This window comes from Rhineura floridana, chromosome 21 (assembly GCF_030035675.1).
Source record: "Rhineura floridana isolate rRhiFlo1 chromosome 21, rRhiFlo1.hap2, whole genome shotgun sequence".
NCBI classification, from domain to species: Eukaryota; Metazoa; Chordata; class Lepidosauria; order Squamata; family Rhineuridae; genus Rhineura; species Rhineura floridana.
Genome location: NC_084500.1, coordinates 214,269 through 237,319, shown reverse-complemented (window position 1 = coordinate 237,319; position 23,051 = coordinate 214,269). Strand labels below are relative to the sequence as shown.

The following is a 23,051-nucleotide window of genomic DNA, read 5'->3' as shown; positions in this document are numbered from 1 at the left end:
CCTTGCCCCAAAAGGGGACCTTAGCGACTTAGTATTGCATCAGAGGAACATTAACTGCTGTACAAGACTTAGGGCTCCCTCATTGGACTGATGACTGTTCACCAAGCCACTCAAGGAGTTAATGGGCCACAGTCAACTATGTTCTACTCAGAGTAGACCCACTAAAATTAATGACCTAACTTAGTCATTAACTTCAGTGTGTCTACTCTGTGTAGAACTAGCATCGAATACCACCCAATAGAAATAAAAACCTCCTACCTTAGAAAAGTGCATCACCAAACTGAAGCCAAGGTTTTTATTACTATGTATATACAATTTACATGGTGTGCTAAACACTGTAAGATTTACAGAACTTTAATAAACAAAGACACAGCTCTTTGCCCTCTGAGTTTACAATCAAAGACAACTAGAAGTGAGGATAGGAAGGACTGAGAGCAACTACAATGATACTTCAAGTTGGGAACAAAAATTAAGTCAAAAGCCTCAGAAAAAGGAAGCTTTGAAAGGGGCATGATTGAAGGAGGAAATACGAGAGGGGATTCTGTGTTACACAGAAGGAAGCGGTCCTCTCTGACCAATCACATGCTAAACTTGTGGCCTTTTCCACCCATGAATCTGGCAGGCAAACAGATGGGATTGCTTACGCTGATTTTTTAAAATTATATTCAGGACCTGAGAGCTCTTGTCTAAGGAAGAAGCAGCTCACAGACACAAGGTTTTTATTTTTTCAGTGGACTAATACAAAGCCAGCACAATGTGACAGCTTGGAGTCTCTTTTATTTGCCAGCCTCCTCCTCGAACAGCATACGAAGAAAAAACACTCTTTGTCACCTCCACCTCACGGCGGGGCTAACATACACGCACACGAACCACCCCTGATCACCCACCCTCTAGGGAAACACAGCTGCACCTTTAAATCTGGAGGGACTGGGAGCCTCTTGTCACTTCATTTGACATGTCATACGGCTGTCAAAACGCAAAGCCATCTCCCCGCCGAGTTGCATTTCCGCCAGGCAGCTACTTAACCAGGGCAGCCACATGCTGTGTTGGGTCCAGAGGGCCCCGCCGGGTGCGCCACAGGCCTCACTTGACGGAGGTGCTGTTCTGCTGCTGCTGCTGCTGCTGCTCTGCCAGCGCCTGCTGGAGGCGCATCCGCTTGCGCGAGTAGTGCTGCCAGTGCAGGATCTGCTGCTCATCTATGAACTTGGCACACTGCGCGTTCACCAGCTCCTTGCGGAAGTGCTCGTACTGAAGGAGCTCCAACATGTGCAGGCACTGGGGGTACCTTCACCACAAAAGAAGGGCCAGGGGCAACGTTAGGGGGGGCTTATTGGAACCTTCTCCCTTACCCACCACCAGGGATCTACATTATCAAGACACTTTCCATATATCTAAATCATATTTAGTGAGCAAGCATGCATGTCGGTTCGTTTGGCAGCTAAACACACACTATACCACTGGTGGGGAACCTTTAGTCCTCTGAATGTTGCTGAACTACAACTCCCATCAGCCCCAGCAAGCATGGCCAATGGCCAGGGATAATTACGGGAGTTGTAGTTCAGCAACAGCTGGGGGGCCACAGGTTTCCCACACCTGCTCTAAACAAATAAATGAACACCAAGCAAGAACGAGGCAAAGGCTAGTAGTTACTGGGCAGAAAAGTGTTTGCTGATGCCTGACAGAGCTAATTACTCATGTGTACCACACTACTTGCTGTGCCACCCGGCTAATGCCTGGTCTCAGGAGCCAGCAATTTTTGCCCATGCCATATCCTCTGTCAATGTAAAAGGAGGCTTCAGCTCAGTTTAGGTGATCCTCTAACCTTGGTTTGGAGGACTGAGAACAAGCCAAAGGTGCCCCCTCCTCTGAAAAAAGCTTCACTTTCCCTTTACATTTTTCAGCTAACCATAGGTTGCCAAGATAATAATAATAATAATAAATTTAATTTTTGTGTCACCTATCTGGCCGAAGCCACTCTAGGCGACGTACAAACTAAAATTCAGTAAATTACAATACAATACAGATAAAATACAATAAAATCAGAACGATCATTAATCACAGCAGCATGAAATCAGTTAGGGCGATCAATAGATAATAAAATATCCCAAAAAAGTTAGCCCTCCCCGGAATTCCTGAAGGCCTGTCCAAAAAGCCAAGTTTTTAATGCCCGGCGAAATATATCCAGGGAAGGGGCATGGCGAAGATCGAATGGGAGGGAGTTCCAGAGAGTGGGGGCCGCCACTGAAAATGCCCTCTCTCTAGTCCCTACCAACCTAGCTGTTTTCGTTGGTGGGACTGAGAGAAGGCCCTGTGTGGCTGATCTGGTTGGGCGGCTTAATTTGTGGTACTGGAGGCGCTCCTTCAGATAAACTGGGCCAAGACCGTATAGGGATTTAAAGGTTAATACCAACACCTTGAATTGGGCCCGGAAAACAACTGGCAGCCAATGTAGGTGAAATAATACTGGCGTGATGTGATCACGGCGGCAGCTGTTTGTAAGCAACCGAGCCGCCGCATTCTGCACCAGTTGTAGTTTCCGGACCGTTTTCAAGGGTAACCCCACGTAGAGCGCATTGCAGTAGTCTAATCGAGAGGTGACCAGGGCGTGTACCACCAGTGGGAGCTGGTGAATAGGGAGGTAGGGTTGCAGCCTCCGTATGAGATGTAATTGGTACCAAGCTGCCCGGCTCACTGCCGAAATCTGAGCCTCCATGGACAGCTTGGAATCAAGAACCACCCCGAGGCTGCGGACCTGATCTTTCAGGGGTAAACTCACCCCATTAAACTGTAGGTCAACAGCACCCAACCTCCCCCTGTCACCCACAAGTAGCACCTCGGTCTTATCAGGATTGAGCTTCAGTCTGTTCCTTCCCATCCATCCACTCACGGATTCCAGGCACTTGGACAAGGTCTCCACAGCCATCTCTGGTGAAGATTTAAAGGAGAGATAGAGCTGCGTGTCATCTGCATATTGATGACATCGCAGCCCAAAACTCCTGATGATAGCTCCCAGCGGCTTTACATTGATGTTAAATAGCATGGGAGAGAGGATAGAACCCTGTGGCACTCCGCATGTGAGGGGCCAAGGGTCTGAAACCTCATCTCCCAATGCTACCTGTTGATGCCTGTCAGACAGAAAGGAACGGAACCACTGCAAAACAGTGCCTCCTATTCCCAATCCTTCCAGGCGATCCAACAAGATACCGTGGTCGACGGTATCAAAAGCCGCCGAGAGATCCAGGAGAACAAGAAAGGTGGATTCTCCCCCGTCTAATGCCCTCCTCATATCATCCACCAGAGCGACCAAGGCTGTTTCAGTACTATGTCCAGTCCTGAAACCCGATTGGTATGGATCCAAATAATCCATTTCATCCAAGTGTGCTGCCAACTGGCCAGCCACCACTCGCTCAATGATCTTCCCCAAAAATGGCAGATTTGAAACGGGGCGAAAGTTGTTCAAGACTTTGGGATCCAAGGAGGCCTTTTTCAAAATAGGTTTTATAATTGCCTCCTTGAGGGCTGGTGGCAAAACACCCTCCTTCAAGGATGCATTTACCACCGCCCTGATCTCTTCGCCTAATTTCTCCCTACATTTCATAAGAAACCATGATGGGCAAGGATCAATCAGACAGGTGGTAGGCTTTACCGTTGAAAGCACCTTGTCCACATCCTCAGAAGGGAGAGGCTGGAACCGATCCCACAGAACCGGACTGCAATTGGTCAACTCTGGCTCCCCCACTGCATACACAGCGTACGGAATCGAGTTCTTCAGGTGCTCGACTTTATCAGCAAAGTGCTTTGCCAATTTGTCACAGGAAGCCTTAGAATGTTCCAAGGGTTCCTGAGCAACTGGACCGATCAGGCTTCGGACCACTTGGAACAGCTTCCTGGGACAGCACTCTGCGGATGCAATAGAGGCAGCGAAGAAATCCTTCTTTGTTGCCCTCACTGCCACCTGGTAGGCAGCTATTGCTGCTCTAACCTGTGTCCGAGCATCAAATCCAACTCACCCTCCGTATCAGAACTGGAAGGCACTTATGTGGAGGATCCTCCAAAATTCATCCAGCGAGTCTGATGGTTTTTAACAGATTATATGTGCAGACTTTAGTATGCTTGTGTATACTATATTCAGACTTCATTTTACACCCAAGTTATTTTAAGGGACACTTAATGTAACTGGGTTTTTGAAAATTAAAAATAATCTAAATTTAATTAAAAATCCAATTTTTTAAAAAACAGTTTTTATCTATCCAATGCTAAAGTTAACTATGAATGCAAGGGTCCTTTTCCTCACACATTATGCAAATTTATATGACTTTAGCTGGATGCCTAGAGACTCTCTTATGCACTGGCATAAATACTGTGGGCTGCGTCCTACTCCAAGTAAGACTACTATTGGCTACCACCCTACATGCCCCCCAAAATCCCCAACAAGTATGCCAAACAACTTTTTCAACTTTGTCAAGCCTGAAAAGGGTCAAGCACACATTTATACTTCAGCTGGGTGATGGGTAAACAGAATGGAAAACAACAGGCTTGAGTCTTGCATGCTGTTTGTTAACAACCAAAAACCAGCTCTGAGCATTTACAGAGAAAAGCACATGGTACAGGCCCTCGAAAGACCACGGCCCTTTGGGAAAACATCTTTCCACCCTACGATGCCTCATTCTGAGCCTTCAAAATTTGTGCCCTTCTGGGAGGTCTAAGTCATGGGTTTTTTGCATAGCCAAATGAGCGCGAGGCTAATTTAACAAAGCAAGATACACAATCATAACTCTTACTTCAGGTATTTGGCATATTCTGGTTCCTTCCAGTAGAGCAGGTATTTAAGGTAGTTAACAAATGCTTTGTCTTTGAAGAATCCTCTCTGGGCAAGAACTGGAAGAAAGACACACATTAACTTACTTAAAAAGTGGGTATTCCCTGTTCATCCTCACAGCAATCTGTAAGCAGTCAGTTATTCCCATTTTACAGATGGAGAAAAGAGGCTGCATGACCAGGACAAATAAAACAACACATACACACACCCTCCAACCCTCAGCACATACTTTATCCATGAAGTCACAAAGACCACCAAAGCTGCTACAGAAACTGAGAACAGCTTTGCTGGAACAGACCAAGGGACCATCCAGTCCTGCTGTCCTGTTTCAACAGTTCCAGTAATAACATGCTAACTTCTCGTGTGCATTTGGACCCCAGGTGCACTTTTAATTGTGTCATTTAAACATAAGATGACCTACAAGAAAGTCCTTCTAGGACAATGTCACAAACTGTCATCCCATGCACAGTCCCCAAATTTCAACCAGTTACCACTTACCATTTTCCTTCTGGAAACAAAATACACTGGGGTCCCAATATACTCCAGAGATTGTGTTGTACTCGGCATGCATGGGGAAGGGGCCAAATATACTGCTCAAGAAAATTCTTCCTCCTCTTAATAAGTGTTTTTTGGCTCAAGGTCCTCTGGTATTGTCAAGCACACTTGTGCTAACAACAAAGACAAAAATGGTCTCTGGAGAAGACAAAGTTACCTCACTGGAAAATCTCATTGGGGTACAAATACACTCCAAAGATGACCAGTGTTGTTGTTTTTTGCCAGGTCTTTACGAGGGCTTTAATTTGGGTTTGTCTGTATCTTTTTTACTCTGTAATCTGCCTTGTAGGTCTTGGCCGAATCAAGCAAATAAATAAAATAAAAAGATTCAAGTTAATAACTTCCTTTGACATTAATTTTAAAATATTCTGCATCAGTGTACTTATTTATTTAACAGACAGGAATGGTGAACCTGTGGGCTCCCTCCAGATGTTGCTGGACTACATCTCCCTCATCCCTAACCATTGGCCATGCTGGCCACTGGAGCTAACGGGGGGGGGCAGAGTCCAGCAACCTCAGAAGTCCCCCCACCGGTTCTCAGTCCCTGGCCGAGGAGGCTGGTATATTCATCCAAATCACATCTCAAGCTGCACCTCCAATCTGAGGACTTACAGTTCAGGTAATTGGGGTTTGCCAGGCACTGCACAAACTCCAACTCCAGCTGGAACCGAAGGCGATTGCTGGTATCATCTGAGGCACAAAGAGAAGAAAGGGGCATGGAATTACAGAAGAAAGGCAGCTATAAAACTGAGCAAGGCCAGGCTGGGGGCCACTAGGGACAGAGCTGGAAAAATGTTTGGGATCCCCTAGTGCTACCCCTGCACAGGACTCAAAAGCAGTCAGATGCTTCAGTGCCAGAATTACGGTTTTAGAAGTCCAGGCAGCTACGCACATGGCTTCCAGGGATTGGGTGCACAGCTTAAGTGCTTCTAACCCCCCCCCCCAGCACACAAGGAGCACCTCAGAGCCAATGGGGCCTTCCGCAGGACCAGCCAGCACTACTTAAGTCTCCACAGATGCCTCTCACTAAACACCTCTCTCTCCTTTGGCCATTATCCACACCTGCAGCACAAAGGCTAACCAGGAGTGCCGGATTGCACTGTCCGGCAGGGCCCCAACATCCTGCACATCCTTGGCAGGGCCAGGCTGGAGAGGGAAAATACAGACTGCCTAGCCAACCAAGGACAGCACGGAGACTTTGATGTCGGCTGCCTGGACTAGCAGAGATCAACAGGAGGGTCTTTTTAGATTTCCAGGAAAGCCAAAGAGCTCTTCCGGCAGGTCACAAGCAGCGAAAGAGCCACTCTGTTAATGCACATGTCTGCTGTAATTTATTTATTTATTTAAAATATACATAAACTGCACTTTCCTATAAAATATCAGAAGGTGTTATACAAACTAAAAACATGCTATTACAATAAAAACATTAATCACCTCCATATGAACTGGATGGCAAAGAATCTCAGATCTGAAAGGTCTGTCTGAATAACAGTTTTTCCAAATACGTCTAAAATCAAGCAGGGGTGACTCCCGCCAAACTCCTATTGGCAGGGAGTTCCACAGGGCAGAGCCAGCCACACTAAAGGCTCAGCCAAGGCCTGCCAAACCTCAGGGGCACGGGGGACCACCATCAGAAGACCTCAGCGATCAAGGCAAAGCATCAGGAATCAGATGGTCCTTAAGATACTTTGGGGCGAAGTTATTTAGAGCTATGTTAAATAGCAGAAGGAGGCCAAGGGGCTCAACTCACACAGCAGGCCACGAGAAGTCCAACTGCTCCCACAGAAAACAAGTCACTCTCGCACATCTACTTTTCACAGGTTCTGACCACCGTGCAACATGCTCCGCCCCTGAATTCTAGTTCTCCTGGAAGGGGAGTCCCAAGTTCTCCCCCACCTCCTGTGTCGGAGAATGGGGACCTCCAGGGACCACAAGCATCATATCCTGGGGAACTGCAGCCTAGGAAATGGTTGTGGGGCTGCCCATCTGGGACCCTCCCTCTAACGCCGCATTTGGCCATTCGCATCTGGCACCCTCCCCCAAAAGGGCTTCTGGGGTTAATGGCTCCAAGAACGGCGGCCAGGGAGCAGGCACTGGGGGCAAGGCATGCCTCGCGGGTCCCTTCCCGGGGCGCCCCTTTCCTTTCACGCCCCTCAGCAGCCGGGAAGGGCGACCCAAGTCGGCAGCTCTGCCAGCCCGGACGAGGCCAGTCAGGCGCTCCCGGGAGGCCCGCAGCAGACCTCGGAGGCAAGGTTGGCGCCCCCTCCAAAACCTGGCACTGGGGATAGACTCCCTCGGCACTGGGAGGCTCCGCTCCCGACTCTCAAGGCAGGCGGGGGCGGCCTTTTGGAACCGGGCCCATCCGGACCAGCACCCCCGCCCAGCCTCCGCCTCCACGGCAGTGTCCAAACCGGTCCCCCCACCTGGTGGCAGCGAGTTCCGCGAGTGAACAGGAATGTCCCGGATTTAAATAAACTCATGACCCAACAGCGGACGGGACTCGAGGCGGGGGAGGAGGCTCCGGCTCCCTCCTCGCCCCCGAACCGCTCAGCACTCACCGCTCTCCATGGCGGCGGCAGCAGCGGCCTCCTCGGAGTCTCGGCCACAAGAGCAAGATGGCAGAGCTGCCGCCTGCGCCTGCGCACTAGAGCCCGACCCCAGCGCATTCTGGGAGGCTCTCGGGCGGCGGCGGCGGCCATGTTGCCGTTGCCAAGGTAACGGGGACGCTCTGGGCCCGCAGTGCCCTCCTCTTCCCTTAGGGGACGTTATTGCTGCCTCCCCCGTCGCTGGATCGTCGCCTTGCAGCGGTGAGCGGGCTTGCGTGTTGCAGTGAACCCCGTGAGCCGATGCCGTCGGGAGTCACGTGCTCCCAGCAGGGTCACCCATGGCGGTCAGGTCAAGGGAGAGGAACCAGACAAACAACGATCCAAGAATGTTCTCAACGGCAGAAGAGGCGGAGGATAACAATGTGTGAAGGGGGATGAAGGCTGCAGCAGATAGAAGACTTCTAATCGTCGTGGTACCCATGTCATTGGATCAAAGCCTTTTTCTGTCTAGATTGTGTGTTGATCGTGGTGCGCCGATCTCCCCACGTAAAACGAATTCACGCACAGGCGTCTTCCAACCAAACCAAACCAAACCTCCGATGGCGATCAACAAATGGCGACGGGGGCAGGACTGTGAAATCCAGAAGCCCCTCGTCATGGACCGGCACATGGGCGGTGGATAAGACCTCATCTTGGAAGACAATCTCACTGGCCATGAGCGATTGCCAGTGAAATGAATGATATTGCTGCCTCCGTGCAGCGAGCACAGACCGGCCTGCAGAGTGGCCCAGGGCTGCTTACTCTGAGAAACCATACGCTGCCTCCCCTCCCGCTGCAGCAACAACCACTGCAATGAACACACACCCCCGCCGCCGCCTCTTGTGGCAGGGCATTACCCGAGCCCACTGCGCGCACCCTCCGCCTGAAGGGCTCCCTGGCCCAAGGCCAGAGAAACTGGACAAGGGAGGGCAGGTGGGCCGGGGGGGGACGCCCTGCTACCGCCCCACCAGGAGGTGGCAGGGCTGGGGGCCAGAGGCAGGCTGGGCAGGGGCAAGGAAAGGCAAGTTGGCAGGAGCAGGAGCATCGGCTCCCCTGGCCACACACCTTCCCGCCGCCGTCATGTTTGCATTCGGATGACCGCAGCCAATGGCCAGGGATGATGGGAGTTGTCCTTGTGATGTCCTTATATTTTTATGACTGTAAATATGGTAAGTGCAGGTTTATTAAGGTATATATGGTAAGTGGATTGAGTTAGAGGGGGGAGTACATGGGTTTGAATGGTGAAGAATGCTGTATGATGATTGGCTGAGCGTTTGAGTGGCTGAAGGTATAAATGAGAGGATGACAGTTGGTTCAGGGTTCTGTTTTGGTGGGAGAGTTGAGAGGAGAGTGACTGGGAAGGAGTTGAAGTGGGAGGCAGTTGGGATTGAGTTGACAGAGTTCTGAGGGAGGTTTGGATTCTATTAGGCTGATATTTGGACAGAATATATATAACTGGAAACATAAGAGTGACACTATAGGAAACCATACAGTTGTTAAACATTCCTAAAGTAATCTTGTTATTTCCTAGTGTTATCAAATAAATACTTTTATTGGTTTACCAAAAGCCTGATCCTTGGCTGGGGATATACAGACCAGAAGGGAGGGCAGGGTAATGACCAAGGCTGAAGGGAAACTGTATCAAATAAATGGTGGCAGCAGTGAAGGAAGAAATTGTAACATCGTCAAGAATCCAGAGCAACCCAGGATTGTATACTTTATAGACAAAGATACAGGGGGGTTGTGGACAGCAAGGACACCCAGACACAAAGTAACAAGCCATAGGGAGACTAAGGCGAAGTCTCCAGCAGTATTGTTTACAGGGAGTGGTTGGTGGTGCTGCCTAGCAGTGGGATCTTGAGAGATCTGTGCTAGAGCGGAGTGAGAAAAAATAAAAATGACGATCCTGACTGGTGGGTCCTGAGGTGGTGCCTAGTGAAAGGCGGTAGCCACAAGCAGGTGGGAACCTGACAGGTGGAGGTCTGAGGTGGGATTGTCACATGTGGTGGCTGTAGTGGTGGGATAAGAACAAAAGAGAGTCCCTAAAAAAGTGGTGTGACTGTAAAGGAATAACAAATAAAGATTACTTGTGAGTGTGTGGCAAAGAGTGTGTGAGCTCCAAGAAACATGGCTGAGTTCATGAAGATGAAGGGAGAGGAGCTGGTGGGGAAATGTATAGCGTTTCATTTACCTCATGAGGGTAAAGGGGTGGATGAATTGTGGGTGGCATTAATAACATATACGTCAATCCAAACCAAAGAACCTGTAAGAGAAGAGACCCCAGAAGGGTGCTTAAGTTATCCTGCCTATGTGGAGTATTTAAGAGAGAAGTTAAAGTTGGAGGCTGAAAGGTTGAGAATGGAGGCTGAGGTACAAGTGGAAAGGTTAAAATAAGAAAGAGAGAAGTTTCATTCTGATGAAACAAGGAAAGAGAGAGATGAAACAAAAATAAAAATCACTCCAAAAGACTTTGCTGTATATGAGCCTGGTCAAGATCCACAAATTAACCTCAAAACATTTGAAAAGGCAGCTCAGATGTGGGGGCTACCTGACGATAAATACATGCAGTATTTATCAAATTTAATTAAAGGGGAATTGGCTGAGGTGTATCAGTATTTCCCCTCAGACAGGCCAGTGACATATGCTGAATTCAAAGAAGCAGTGTTTAAAAGATTTAGATTGGGGCCTGATTATTTTAGAAAACTGTTCAGAAACTGCCAGGTACAGACAGGGAGGTCTTTCGTGGATCTGGGAGCAAAACTGATAGACATATTTGGAAAATGGCTGACAAGTGCTAAAGCTCAGTCTGTGGAAGAGGTGAAAAACCTCATGATATTAGATCAGTTGTACCATAAATTGCCGACTGAAATTAGGTTGCTGGTGAAAGATCGTTCCCCTAAATCTGTGCAGGAAGCAGCAGAGCTGGCAGATCATTTTACCTCAAACCAAACTGGTTGGATGGGAAAACCACAAAGAGATTTTAAACCAAGACCAAATAACAATGGCAGAAAAGATGTGGCACCACAGAGAGTAAACCCTCCAATAAAATCAGAAGGGCACAGGATACTTCAGTTTGGGTCTGTGTTTCCTAAAATGGAGGAGAAACTCTGATGCAGATGTGGTAAGCCAGGACATATCTGTTTTCAATGTGAGAATATAAACCCCGTCAGTAATCCTGTTCAAGGAAGAACAGTGAAAAGTGAACTGAGAGAGGGAGAAACGAAGAAAATACAATTCTGTCAAATAAGCTGGTCAAATGTCCAAGATTTTGACTCAAGCTTGAGAGAATAAGTGTGTGTGCAAGGGGCAAAATATTGGGCTTTGCTGGACGCTGGTGCTGCTCAGACCTTACTGAGGCCAGATTTGATAAGATCTGAAGAAATTTTACCTCAGGAAAAGTTGGTAATTCAAGGTGTGAGAGGTGAACCAGAAAGCATTCCCATGGCCCTAATAAAACTGAAATGGAGAGGAAAGGAGGAGACTTATAAAGTGGGTATCAATGCCCAGCAACAAGAACCTGTAATTTTGGGCAGAGATGTTATGAGGGCACAAGGAAAAAATTATGTGGTGACCAGACAACAACTTGGCAAAGCAGCAGAAGCCATTTTATCTGACACTGAACAGAACAGGGTGGAACCTGTAATGGAGCCTGAGGTCGTCATAGCAACCCCTAGTGTGCCTGGAGTGAATGAAACTTTGTTACAAACGTTTTCTACTGCAGAAACACAACAGTTCAGGGATGAGCTGGAAAATGATAGCTGTTTGAAAATAATAAAGGAAAAAGCCCTTCCACAAAGAATCCCCTTTACAGAAACTCTGAGGGATCAAACTGTGTGGGAGAATGGTATACTGTATAGGCTGTGGTTACCTAATGAGAAAGAGAACTACTGTGAACCAGTTAAACAATTGGTTGTACCTAGCAAATTTAGATCCAGATTGCTAGAGGTAGCACATGATGTTCCTTGTTCAGGGCATCTTGGAATAAAAAAGACCAAGAAAAGGGTGGCTGCACATTATTATTAGCCAAACATTTCTAAAGATGTCAAACAATATTGTTCATCATGTATCATATGCCAAAAAGTGGGAAAAGGTGGGGTAAAAACAAAAGCTCCACTGAGATTTCCTATTCCATTGGTGTGCTATGTTGTGAAAGAAACCTCACCCATTTGGCACCTTTATGGGGGGAAGGACTTTGGAAATGCACCACCTACATCTTCAGCTAAAAACTACATTAGTCCTCAGAGTTCTCTTTCTTACACACCCACGAGGCATGGGCGTAATACAGCCTGTGGGGAAAGAAGAAGGAACCCAGATTTCTTGATGGAAATACAATTAAGCATTGTGAAATTCGAGCCTGAGGTATATCCTGGCGAATCAGAGTGTGAGGTCAACTTGTTAGAGCAACCGGTTTCTCGTCAAGTGTTGGTGGTTCAAGATCTTGAGATCAGAGATCGTGACTTCCGGGAAGGGTGACTTCGCTTGTGCCTGCTTTTGAGACGGGCTCCCGCCTCAAAAGAAGCTTATTCAGATATAAATCAGTCAGAACATTTTTTTTTTTGACTGATGAAATTTCTCCCGGGCAGGGAGAAACGTAGAGATCAACCTCAAAAGCCTGTTTTTGTTGGGAGGACTGGATTTCATTAATTTATGAGAAAAGGTCCAGCCAGCAATGCCGGACGGACTTCCGAACAAGCTCTATCTGATTAATGCGATACGTTTATCTTTTCTTCAAAGAGAAAACGGACTAACAGGCAAGCACCCTTCTTTCTATTATTTTTTTTACTTGGTTTAAATTGTTGCAGCAAAAAGAGATTTGTCAAATGAATCAGCTTTAAAGAACTTCTGGGTGAGCTATAACTCTTCTCTGTTATTCACGAAATTAACAGCTTATCTCTGTTTCTATTGCAAAAAGCTGTCCTGGAAGTGCATTCTAAAGATATAAACAGAAGAGGGATTTCTATTCCGAGGAACATTATATTGTCTGGGACTATTCTCTTTTTGGTCTATTTTATTTTGACGAATCTGCTTCTTCACGACGCCACTAACTGTTTTGATGCTGGGAACTAAATTTGTTTTGTATTCTTGAACATAGAGAGATAAGGCAGGCTGCTCTGTTTATACTGTGATGTCATCAAGCCTGGAATATTAACCCAATTGTTGCTGAAATAAGAAGTGGTTCTTCTTTATTTTTGTTTTGTTTTGTTTTCGTGGTTTTAAAAATGGCAATCAAGAAAGTGGCTGAGAATCTGGAAGTAATTATGTTTCAGAAAATAATGGATGATTGAGATAACGAAACAAACCCTGCGACAGGGCAGTAAGGAGCTGAAAATTGAACTGAGCAAAATGACGCAAGAGCTTAAAGAAATAGGGGATCCTGTGAGAGAGGAGAATGAGATCAGAGATGAGAAAAGAAAAAATAAAGGGAAGATACAAGCCCTGGAGATTGGAACAAATGTGGAATTGGAAAAAGATCTGGAGTTTATGGATATTAGAAATAAAATCTACTGTTTGGAATTTAACGTTATCTCTGAAGAAATTAATGAAGATATTAGAGATAAAGTTATCAATGGCTTGGATAATCTTGTGGACTGGAATGACGTGATGGAGCTTGATATAGAGAAAATCTATGGAATTAACTGCAGCCATGTGACAATGGAAAAACTCTCAAGAGATGAGCCAGTGCATTTTGTAAAAAAGAAGAACAGAGATATGACTTTACAACAATATTTCAGCAACTTATTCAGAATTGATGGCAAGAAAATATTTGGGAGAGAGGAAATTCCCATCAGACTCTTATTATATGACTATGGCTATGACAGCAAGATTATTATGGAATACTGATAATGGAAGATTGGACACTGAAATTACTGGACTTAACAGGACTATTGAAGATGGAAGATGGAATTAATATGGATAATGGAATAATGTCTATTGAAATTATTGGACCTAACAGATTTTGATGAGATGGATTAATCGATATGTTTATTTGGACTATGGTTATGACAATAAGATTATTATTATTATTAACGAGATGGATTAATCGACATGTTTATTTGGAGAAAAATTGATAGATATATTTCTTAAAGAATTGAAACCTCTCTTTGACTTTTTGTGGAAAGAATAAAGTAATGTTTATGAGATTTGATGATTAATTAAGATAACTACTGGAGGAAAGTGATTTTATAATATAATTTAAGAGACAGGATTGTTATATATTGTAGACCTATAACTGATTTGATCTGCGACAAATGGGAAGTCAACATTTTATTTTTTTTGTTTAATCATTTTTGTTTTGTTTTGTTTTTTGTCTTTGAATGTTTTATGATTTTGTTTTGTATGTTTTATGAAAATTTGAATAAAAATTATTGTAAAAAAAAAAAAAGATCAGAGATCGCTTGGCTACATCTCAGATGAATAAATTTCTCTACCTTTACTGTAGTATGGAAATGCTTAGAAAGGCACATTCTAATATGCTGACAGTCAAAGTGTTGCATGTGCATCCTGAGTCGGGCAGGTCACAAGAGTGTTGTTTACGAGTGTCATTAATGCCGCTTCGTCTCAATATTGATCAGGATGCCCTGTTTTTCTTGAAGGATTTTTTCACTAGTCTGTCTACAGAAGTAGAAATCCTAATGACTCCAGATTATGAGTTTAAAAAGCCTCCTGGTGCAGACATAACATGTACCTTACCCAAGCATCCCAGTAGTTTAAAGGAGCCAAGCCCAATTATTTCTTTCTCATTACACAAACGAGTGAGTCAGAATGGAAGAGTGCTTGAGGAAATCAGGAAACAAGTGAGAGCATTTGTAGGTATGGCTGGTTTTTATAGAAAGTTTATAAAGGGGTTTGGAGAAATAGCAACCCCACTGCATGAGTTAACAGAGAAAAAGTGTGCTGAGTGTGTGAGATGGGATGAAAGGTGTCAAAAAGCTTTTGACCAACTGAAGCAAGTGCTGTGTCAGGGTCCAATATTGATAGCTCCGGACTTTGAACAACCATTTATAGTGGCAACAGACACATCTGATCTGGCTCTTGGGGTTGTGCTGGTGCAAGAGAGGGAAGGCATCAAGCATCTCATTGGTATAAATGAGAGGATGACAGTTGGTTCAGGGTTCTGTTTTGTGGGAAGTTGAGAGGAGAGTGATTGGAAAGGAGTTGAAGTAGGAGGCAGTTGGGATTGAGTTGACAGAGTTCTGAGGGAGGTTTGGATTCTATTAGGCTGATATTTGGACAGAATATATATAACTGGAAACATAAGAGTGACACTATAGGAAACCATACGCTTGTTAAACATTCCTAAAGTAATCTTGTTATTTCCTAGTGTTATCAAATAAATACTTTTATTGGTTTACCAAAAGTCTGATCCTTGGCTGGGGATATACAGACCAGAAGGGAGGGCAGGGTAATTAGCAAGGCTGAAGGGAAATTGTATCTAATGGTGGCAGCAGTGAAGGGAGAAATGTAACATCGTCAAGAATCCAGCAACCCAGGATTGTATGCTTTATAGACAAAGATACAGGGGGGTTGTGGACAGCAAGGACACCCAGACACAAAGTAACAAGCCATAGGGAGACTAAGGCGAAGTCTCTAGCAGTATTGTTTACAGGGAGTGGCTGGTGGTGCTGCCTAGCAGTGGGATCTTGAGAGATCTGTGCTAGAGCGGAGTGAGAAAAAATAAAAACGACGATCCTGACTGGTGGTGTCCTGAGGTGGTGCCTAGTGAAAGGCGGTAGCCACAAGCAGGTGGGAACCTGACAGGTGGAGGTCTGAGGTGGGATCGTCACAGTCCTCTATCAGCATCTGGGCACCCGAGGTTGAGGAACACTGGCCTGCACTGACTGGCAGAGGTTCTCCAGGGCTTGAGGCAGGACTTCTTTTTCAGTCGTGCCTGGAGATGCTGCCTGCCTGGGTCTGAACCTGGGGCCACCTTTGGCCTGCAAAGCAGTTGCTCTGCCTGTGAGCTCAGACCCTTCAAGGAGGGAGGAGGAGGAGCTCATGGTGGGGGGGGGTTCTCTAGAGCCCGAGGGATTCCTGATGGCAGTCATGTCTTTCCATTTCAGAGACCTGTTTGATCAGAGCTGAGAGAGGAGCCAGAGAAGATGGTGCATGCAGCGTGGGAGGCAATGCTTGTCCTTCCCTCCAGTTGCTCTCAGCTCTTTTTAAAAACTGTCATTGTCTCCAGCCATGAAGAATTTGTTCACATAAAAATTGCCAGAATAGGGCCACCCCGCAGCTTCCTGGCCCCCCTTGGCCTTTCTCTCGGTGTGGGAAATGTCCAGGTCATGGCCCAAGCATTGAATCCCCCTCCTAACATGGGCCGCCTTTGTTTGCCTGGAGGCGGCTCTGCTCATTTCTTATGTGGTCCCTCAACAACGCTACAATCAGGGCCACAGATTTAAATGTGGATCCAGCCCGGTCCTGTGCCTCTTTAATCACAAGGCCAGCACTCAGAGCTCTGTGGCAGGGCACAAGTCCCCAGGCTATGGATGGAAAGGTCTGTCAATTTTGGTTCCAGGGCCGGCTCCAAAGGGCAGCCAGGTGGGGCCCTGGCCTTATGGTGGGGGAGTAGTGCTCCCCTCCTGTGGCAGGCTTCCTGCCATGGATCGCAGGGAGGGAGCTGCCCCCTTACTTGCCCTCCCCCCACCTGCTCACTCGCTCGCCCTCTCCCCCTGCTCGCTCATTTGACCTCCTGCTCATCCACCCGCCTGGTGGGTAGGTAGGTAGGTGGGGCACGCGTGTTAAATCTTAAATTCAGTTCTTCCCATTTCTGCAGCAATTTGCATTTTTTAGAAAAAAAGTCTTCATGAAAATTCTCCAACATTTTACTGCGGATGTCTCCTAATCAACACATTTCTATAAGTAGTTTTAACAAAGGTACACATTTTTACAAGCCACTTCTCATTATCTAATGCATTTTTGCATATTATTTTCACGTATATATTCCTTTTTATGCACACTTTCCTCTCATCTATGCATTTTTGTAATTATTGTTTAGTTGGCAAACTGCATCACAAAATTCTAATAAATGCACATTTCTAAGGATGGCTGTGTTTTGGTGCTTGTACTGATTCGGAAAGTGCGAACGTGATAAATTCTGCTTAAAACACAAACAGTATCAAAATTCTCACCCATCCCTACCCCAGACATGCCTAGGATTGCAGCACTCCTAGGAAGGCACCCAGTGCCTTTCTGGAGGAACTCTTTGCTTGAAAGGCAAGCAAGGCACAAAGCATCACAGGCCCATTTCTGCCCATTTGTAGTGGGAAGGTGGCAGTGGTGGCATGCAAATGGCTGGCCTTGCAGAGCAGAGCATTTCAAACAGCCCTCTTCCATCATCACAGACTGCTTTCGACATGCAAATGTTTCGGATGCAGGGTCTGGGGATCCTACAAAGGATTTCATTTTTACACCAATCACGTTTCCTATTGTGGGCCTTCATTCATGAGTCAGAGCCTCCCTGGGTTCATTTGAATGAAATTTGGTTGCAAGGCGCTCTTCTCCACAAAGGGGTCCAGATGCCTGGCTGCTCCTTGCAGTGTTTCAAGGTGAGAGCCATAAAAGGGACTCTGTGGATGGTTTCCAAAATCTGCCTTGCCTAATGACCCAGATTCTCCCTGTACAAGGAGGCTAAAACAACCCCTGTGGTAACCCACAGTGCTAAACAAGCGAGATTTCACTGGACATTCCTTGGGTCCATTATTTTTAAAACTGCCATTTATGCAGCAGCCTCAAACCACCCATCTGGCCCTTTTTAGAAATGGTTTTGCTATTTTTGTACTGTGAGATATTGTGTCACTGTTTCAGTAGTATCCTATAATCTTACCCATTCCGATAGAACATGTAGGAAATAAGTTAGAAAGGCTTCTTAAGTTGACTTATTCTTAGCTTTTGTTGATATGACATGAGAAGGTATCTCTTACACAGAGCGGTTTTAGCGGTTAAGAAACTATCATCTTCACAAAGAAAGAATGAAGCCCCTCCCTAGTAAACACAGCTTCCGCCAGGCTAAAAGGAGGAGAGAGAAGCCCACCAAAGAAAGCCACAAGCTCACTTGCCCTTCAGATTTCCTTCCCATGTGTGACTTTACGAGGTCAGTGCCCTGGAGAAGGCTTTGGTACATGTGCCAAATAAAACTTCAGCATTTTTTACTCCCAGCCACCAAAGCTGGACCAATTTTTTTAAAGGAAAAATATGGATGACAAAGAGGGCTCAGAAAGCTGTGTCTCTTCTCTAAAACTAGTTCAGCAGAATAGGCTAAATATGCAAGAGAAAGATCTGATTAAATGGAGTGAGGCAGCAAATTTAGGGTGTCATGAAAGAGCAGCAAGCTGTTACTTCTTAATGTATTCTTATTGCAGTTTTACTTCCAGAGCAAGGTGACTGTGGAATGTTCTGGGTGTGAATGTGACATTTGCTGTTAAGAACACCCAAAGCGCCCCTCAGCAGCTGGTTCAGGCCAAAGGGGGCCCACCTAGTCAGTCAAACATCCTCATTTTCACAATGGCCAGCCAGATGCCTCAAGGGGATGCCCCAAAGCAGGGCCTGAGCACAAGAGCAGCTTGTGATTCCTAGCAACTAGCATGGAATAACAGTGTGCTCTTTCACCTCAGGGAGCAAAAATGTTTTGGGCCAGCTCTGAGCTGTGGGTCAAGAGGTCTGGCTGCATCAGGCATGGGAGAAGCTCCTGCAACCCCTATAAGATTTTACTCCTGACCCTATAACTCCACATAGCTCCACTCCACTGTTGTGTGTGTTATGTGCCTTCAAGTCGACTATGACTTAAGTTGACCCTATGAATCAGTGACTTCCAACAGCATTTATTATAAACCACCCTGTTCAGATCTTGTAAGTCCAGGTCCTTGATGGAATCAATCCATCTCTTGTTTGGTCTTCCTCTTTTTCTACTCCCTTCTGTTTTCCCCAGCGTTATTGTCTTTTCTAGTGAATCATGTCTTCTCATTATGTGTCCAGCATAACGCTACTAGTGATAATTCTGGTTTAATTTGTTCTAACACTCAATTATTTGTCTTTTTCACGGTCCATGGTATGCACAAAGCTCTTCTCCAACACCACATTTCATATGAGTTTATTTTTCTCTTATCTGCTTTTTTCACTGTCCAACTTTCACATCCATACACAGAGATCGGGAATACCATGGTGTGAATGATCCTGACTTTAGTGTTCAGTGATACATCTTTGCATTTGAGGACCTTTTCTAGTTCTCTCATAGCTGCCCTCCCCAGTCCCAGCCTTCTTCTAATTTCTTAACTATTGTCTCCATTTTGGTTAATGACTGTGCCGAGATATAGCATGGTGGGCTGTAGCCAAAAGAATCCAGCGTCTCTGTGACTTCCAAAGAAAGCTGGATGAAACCAAAATGTAATTTTGGCCTGCGGGGTCTCTGGACCCACCCCACCCCCATCTTCTGTCTGCATTAAACCTGGGCTGGACTGTTCTCTTGGGCAGCTCTAGAGAGATGCAGCAGCAAGCAGAAGGCTGCCGGGGTGGGGGTAGGCAGGGAACCCACAAAGGGGGGTGTTGAGAAGGCACCATCAGTTTGGTCAGGCCAAAGAACAGCTGGCTACAGTTTCAGGCCTCGGGTTATGAAAGAAGCCAGCCAGTCCAGTCAGAATCAGTCCTTGCAGCCATAGGACTGTGGCAGACTCATCCCACAGAAGGAGGGACCCCGCGATACAGATGGCTCATTGCCTTTGTGGCCACTGACACAACCACAGTGAGGCTATTTTAAGCCCCTGCTGCTTTAAATAACTTCACCCAGTTTGGTGGTCAGTTTTATATAGCAGGTTCTTCCAGCCCCTGGCAATGCAAGTGTGTGCAGTTGTGTACATCTGGTCCCTGTTGACATGGTTGGCAAACTGGAGATTTCAGAGTTAAGGTGCTAGGGGCCTTAACTATAAAGATCATGTAGGACTCTCCAGAGACTCTCCAGCAAATGTCAAGCAGAATTCACAGAGAATCTCGCTTGCAACAGGGCTATAGAAGGATGCTTATTTATAACTAGCCAGGCTGCAGGCTACAATTTCTTCCTCTTCCTCTGTCATTATGTGTCAGCAGTAGCAAGATCACAGGGATCGCTTGCCTGCAAAGGTGCAGAGAAGATGCTTGATTAGAGGCTTGACTGATCCTGCCACCAGTTGTGTTCTGGGGCAGGAGACCAACAGGTGATGCTGCACAGTTCACAAAAGCTCTGTTGTATTAATGCCTTTGATTTGCACACAGGGCTCTGGCAAAATGTGGGACAGGCTTATCCATCAGGCAGGAGAACCCAGTTAATTTCTCCCCACAAATTACAAAGGAGCCCTGAACGTGCTTATAACTTCCCAAAAAGCCACAGGGCTCTGCAGCAGAGAGAGAGAAAAGGGAGGAGCCCACTCACTGCGGCAAGAGCTCAGAGACACCCAGGACGGAGGCTGTTGCCAGAAAAGTTCCCATCATCATCATGCCTCCCCTCCTCCTCAGAAGCAGGCAGGCAGGCAGGCACACAGCTGGGGGTCTTCTGGATCAAGACCTTACTCAGGATGCCCAAGTGGGCTGAACTACCTTTCACCAGCTTAGGTTGATGCACCACCAGCAGGCAGGCTCTCCAGGCCAAAGAGAGCCTGGCCAGTGGCCACAGACATCCATGCTCGGGTCACATGTCCACTCTGATCTGGATGCAGCACTTGAGGCTGTCTCCAGGGAGGGGTCTAGAGCACCATATGATATTGACACAGTGCCTGGAGTGGTTTGGCTGACCTCTTGTTTACTTGACCCTTGCCTATCTGGCCACCTCTGAGAAGAGCCTGGCTGCCTCTGGGTCAGGCCAACAGGGCCCATCTACTCCAGCATCCTGTCCTCACAGTGGCCACCCAGAAGCGCCAAAGGGAAGCCCCCATCCAAGTAGGACATAAGGGCAACAGCCGGGCCTGGCCCAGCTGTGAACCCCAGCAACCGGTACTGAGAGACAAACTGCCTCTAGGAGAGGGGGATTGACAGGGTGGGTCCAAGAGACAATGATATACACTGTCAGTTATGAGGCTGGATTAACACTGCATTTTTTAAATTCAGATGACATTTTCCCCCTAGAAGTTTTTAGGAATGAAACAGACACGTTTATTCAAAGATGTTCTCTGTATCTGGTGATTTGGAACAATGTCTAGGATAAATGGCAAACTTGTGCTTCTTTTCAGCATTCTAATTTATATAAACGTTTTGTTATTCACAACAGTCCTGTCTTTGCTTCCTGTCCCATTTCAGAGCATGGCGAGGAGGTTGCAGGGGAGCGCTTTTGCTGCTGCTATCGCACCCTCGGCTATCGGTCAGCTCCTGATCAGCTCCTTGTCCCCTGGGGCTGGGCAGACCTCCAAGGCCTCTCCCAGGATCTACAACCTCCAGGGTGGACTGGGCACCTGGGCACTGACAGGAGGCAAATGGTGAACCAGCAGGGTTGGGACCAGCAGCCCACAGAGGTGGTGCACTCCTATGGCAACGCCTGGGCAGAGCTCTTGGAGCCGAGTTCAAGGCAGAGATCCGAGGAGCAGCTTCAGCTGTGCGAACTTCAGGCAAACAATTCCGAGAAACAAGAGGGCTGTGAAGTAGCAGGTTACGTTCCATGGACAGACACACACCCCGTCTGTAAATAGTGTTTCAAGGCCTCCCAGTCCTGGCAAAAGTAGCCCACCAAAGCACTCCACTTTGGTACAGTTTGCAACTAAATGTTTTTTTGGGGGGGAATAAGAGCCTGCTCTGGAGGCAGCTTTGGCCAACCTGCCCGTGGCATTGATTATGTGCTTCATTTGCTGCAGCCTGTTCATGATGCTGTTTCTGAAACTCCCTCAGAGGCCTGTCTAAACATACAGCAGGTCCCCTGCTTGAGTGCTGCAAGCGCCTGTCGGGTGGAAATCACAGACTCTGTTACCTGAGATCTCTTCTCAAAGGCCTGACTTTTCCTTATAATAAGAGGGTTTTCAGCCAAGAAGAATATGAAACCACTGAGTTTCAGTTCTGCAACATGGCAAATTTATTCTGGCAAGGATATTTCCCTCTCTGCAGCTTAGCTGGAAACATCCAGAGAGAGATGGCGTCGCGGCAGAGGGCGGATGGCCAGGTGCCAGCCTGAAGGTCTTTCTGAGGACACTCCTTTCCCATTGGGAGCAGGACCACATCTCGCCACCTCCTCTAACTCATCGTGGGGAGGGGGAGTGAGGCTGCCCCATTCACCAGGGATCTGCCTCCCCCTGGCAAATCATGGGCCCTGCTTGTCCCTCTTGGGTGTGCCTGGTGTAATGTTGCTATTGTGCTTTGCTAGCCTTTGTCTTAGGGTTCAGCTCCCTTCCTGGGCTGCTGGGATCACTAAGCAGATGGGCGGATGCATCGGAAGCGGCCTTAGACAGAATCAGGCCATTGGCCCGTCTAGCTCAGTATTTTCTACTCTGACTGGCAGCAGCTCTCCAGGATTTCAGGCAGGGAGTCTCTCCCAGCCCTCCCGGGAGATGCTGCCTTTGGGGACTGAACGTGAGACCTTCCTCGTGCAACGCAGAGGCTCTACCACCCACTGAGCTATGGCCCTTCCCACATCTTGACTTTAGTGCACCTGCAAATAAATGCACACATGTGGATGCTAAAACACCTTAAGGGCCATTAACTGCCAACCTCCAGATTAGGCATCTCCCCTCAAACTTATGCCAATGTTTTGGGCTGTTTGGTGCCACCCTCACTCCATTGTACTGGCATGTCAAATGGGGCCTTATACACAACACCAAAACCCCCAGCATTGTCACATCTTCTGCAGACCTATGGCAAAAAGTGTTGTGCTCATTTTGTGTTGTTTTGTGCCCCACCCAAAAATGTGCAGAGGGCATCCCCAGTGGTGGAAAACCTGCCTGCCATTTCTCCTAAATGTGGGAATCACAGCCGTTGCATGGCTGTCCTGCTGCGGGCTTCCCAGAGGCATCTGGTTGGCCGCTTTGAGAAGAGGGTGCTGGGTTAAATGGGGTCCTTTGGCCTGATCCAGCCACAGGGCTCTTCAGTTGTTCTCACGTTCAAAGGCACTGGGACAAATTAACACGCGCCGTTTGTAAATTTACAAAATG

At 46.9% G+C, this 23,051-nt stretch overlaps 1 protein-coding gene across 1 annotated transcript; it reads right to left on the bottom strand.

The window, feature by feature from the left end:
* Nucleotides 1-281: 281 nt before the first annotated feature.
* On the bottom strand, nt 282-8,636 carry MED31 (mediator complex subunit 31). Its single transcript, XM_061605498.1, has 5 exons — nt 8,630-8,636; nt 7,933-8,172; nt 5,987-6,064; nt 4,782-4,878; nt 282-1,285 (listed from the first exon to the last, which is right to left on the bottom strand). The coding sequence occupies exons 1-5, from the start codon at nt 8,634-8,636 to the stop codon at nt 1,084-1,086; spliced, it is 624 nt and encodes a 207-aa protein (XP_061461482.1). The 3' UTR covers nt 282-1,083.
* Between the last annotated feature and the right edge of the window lie 14,415 nt (nt 8,637-23,051).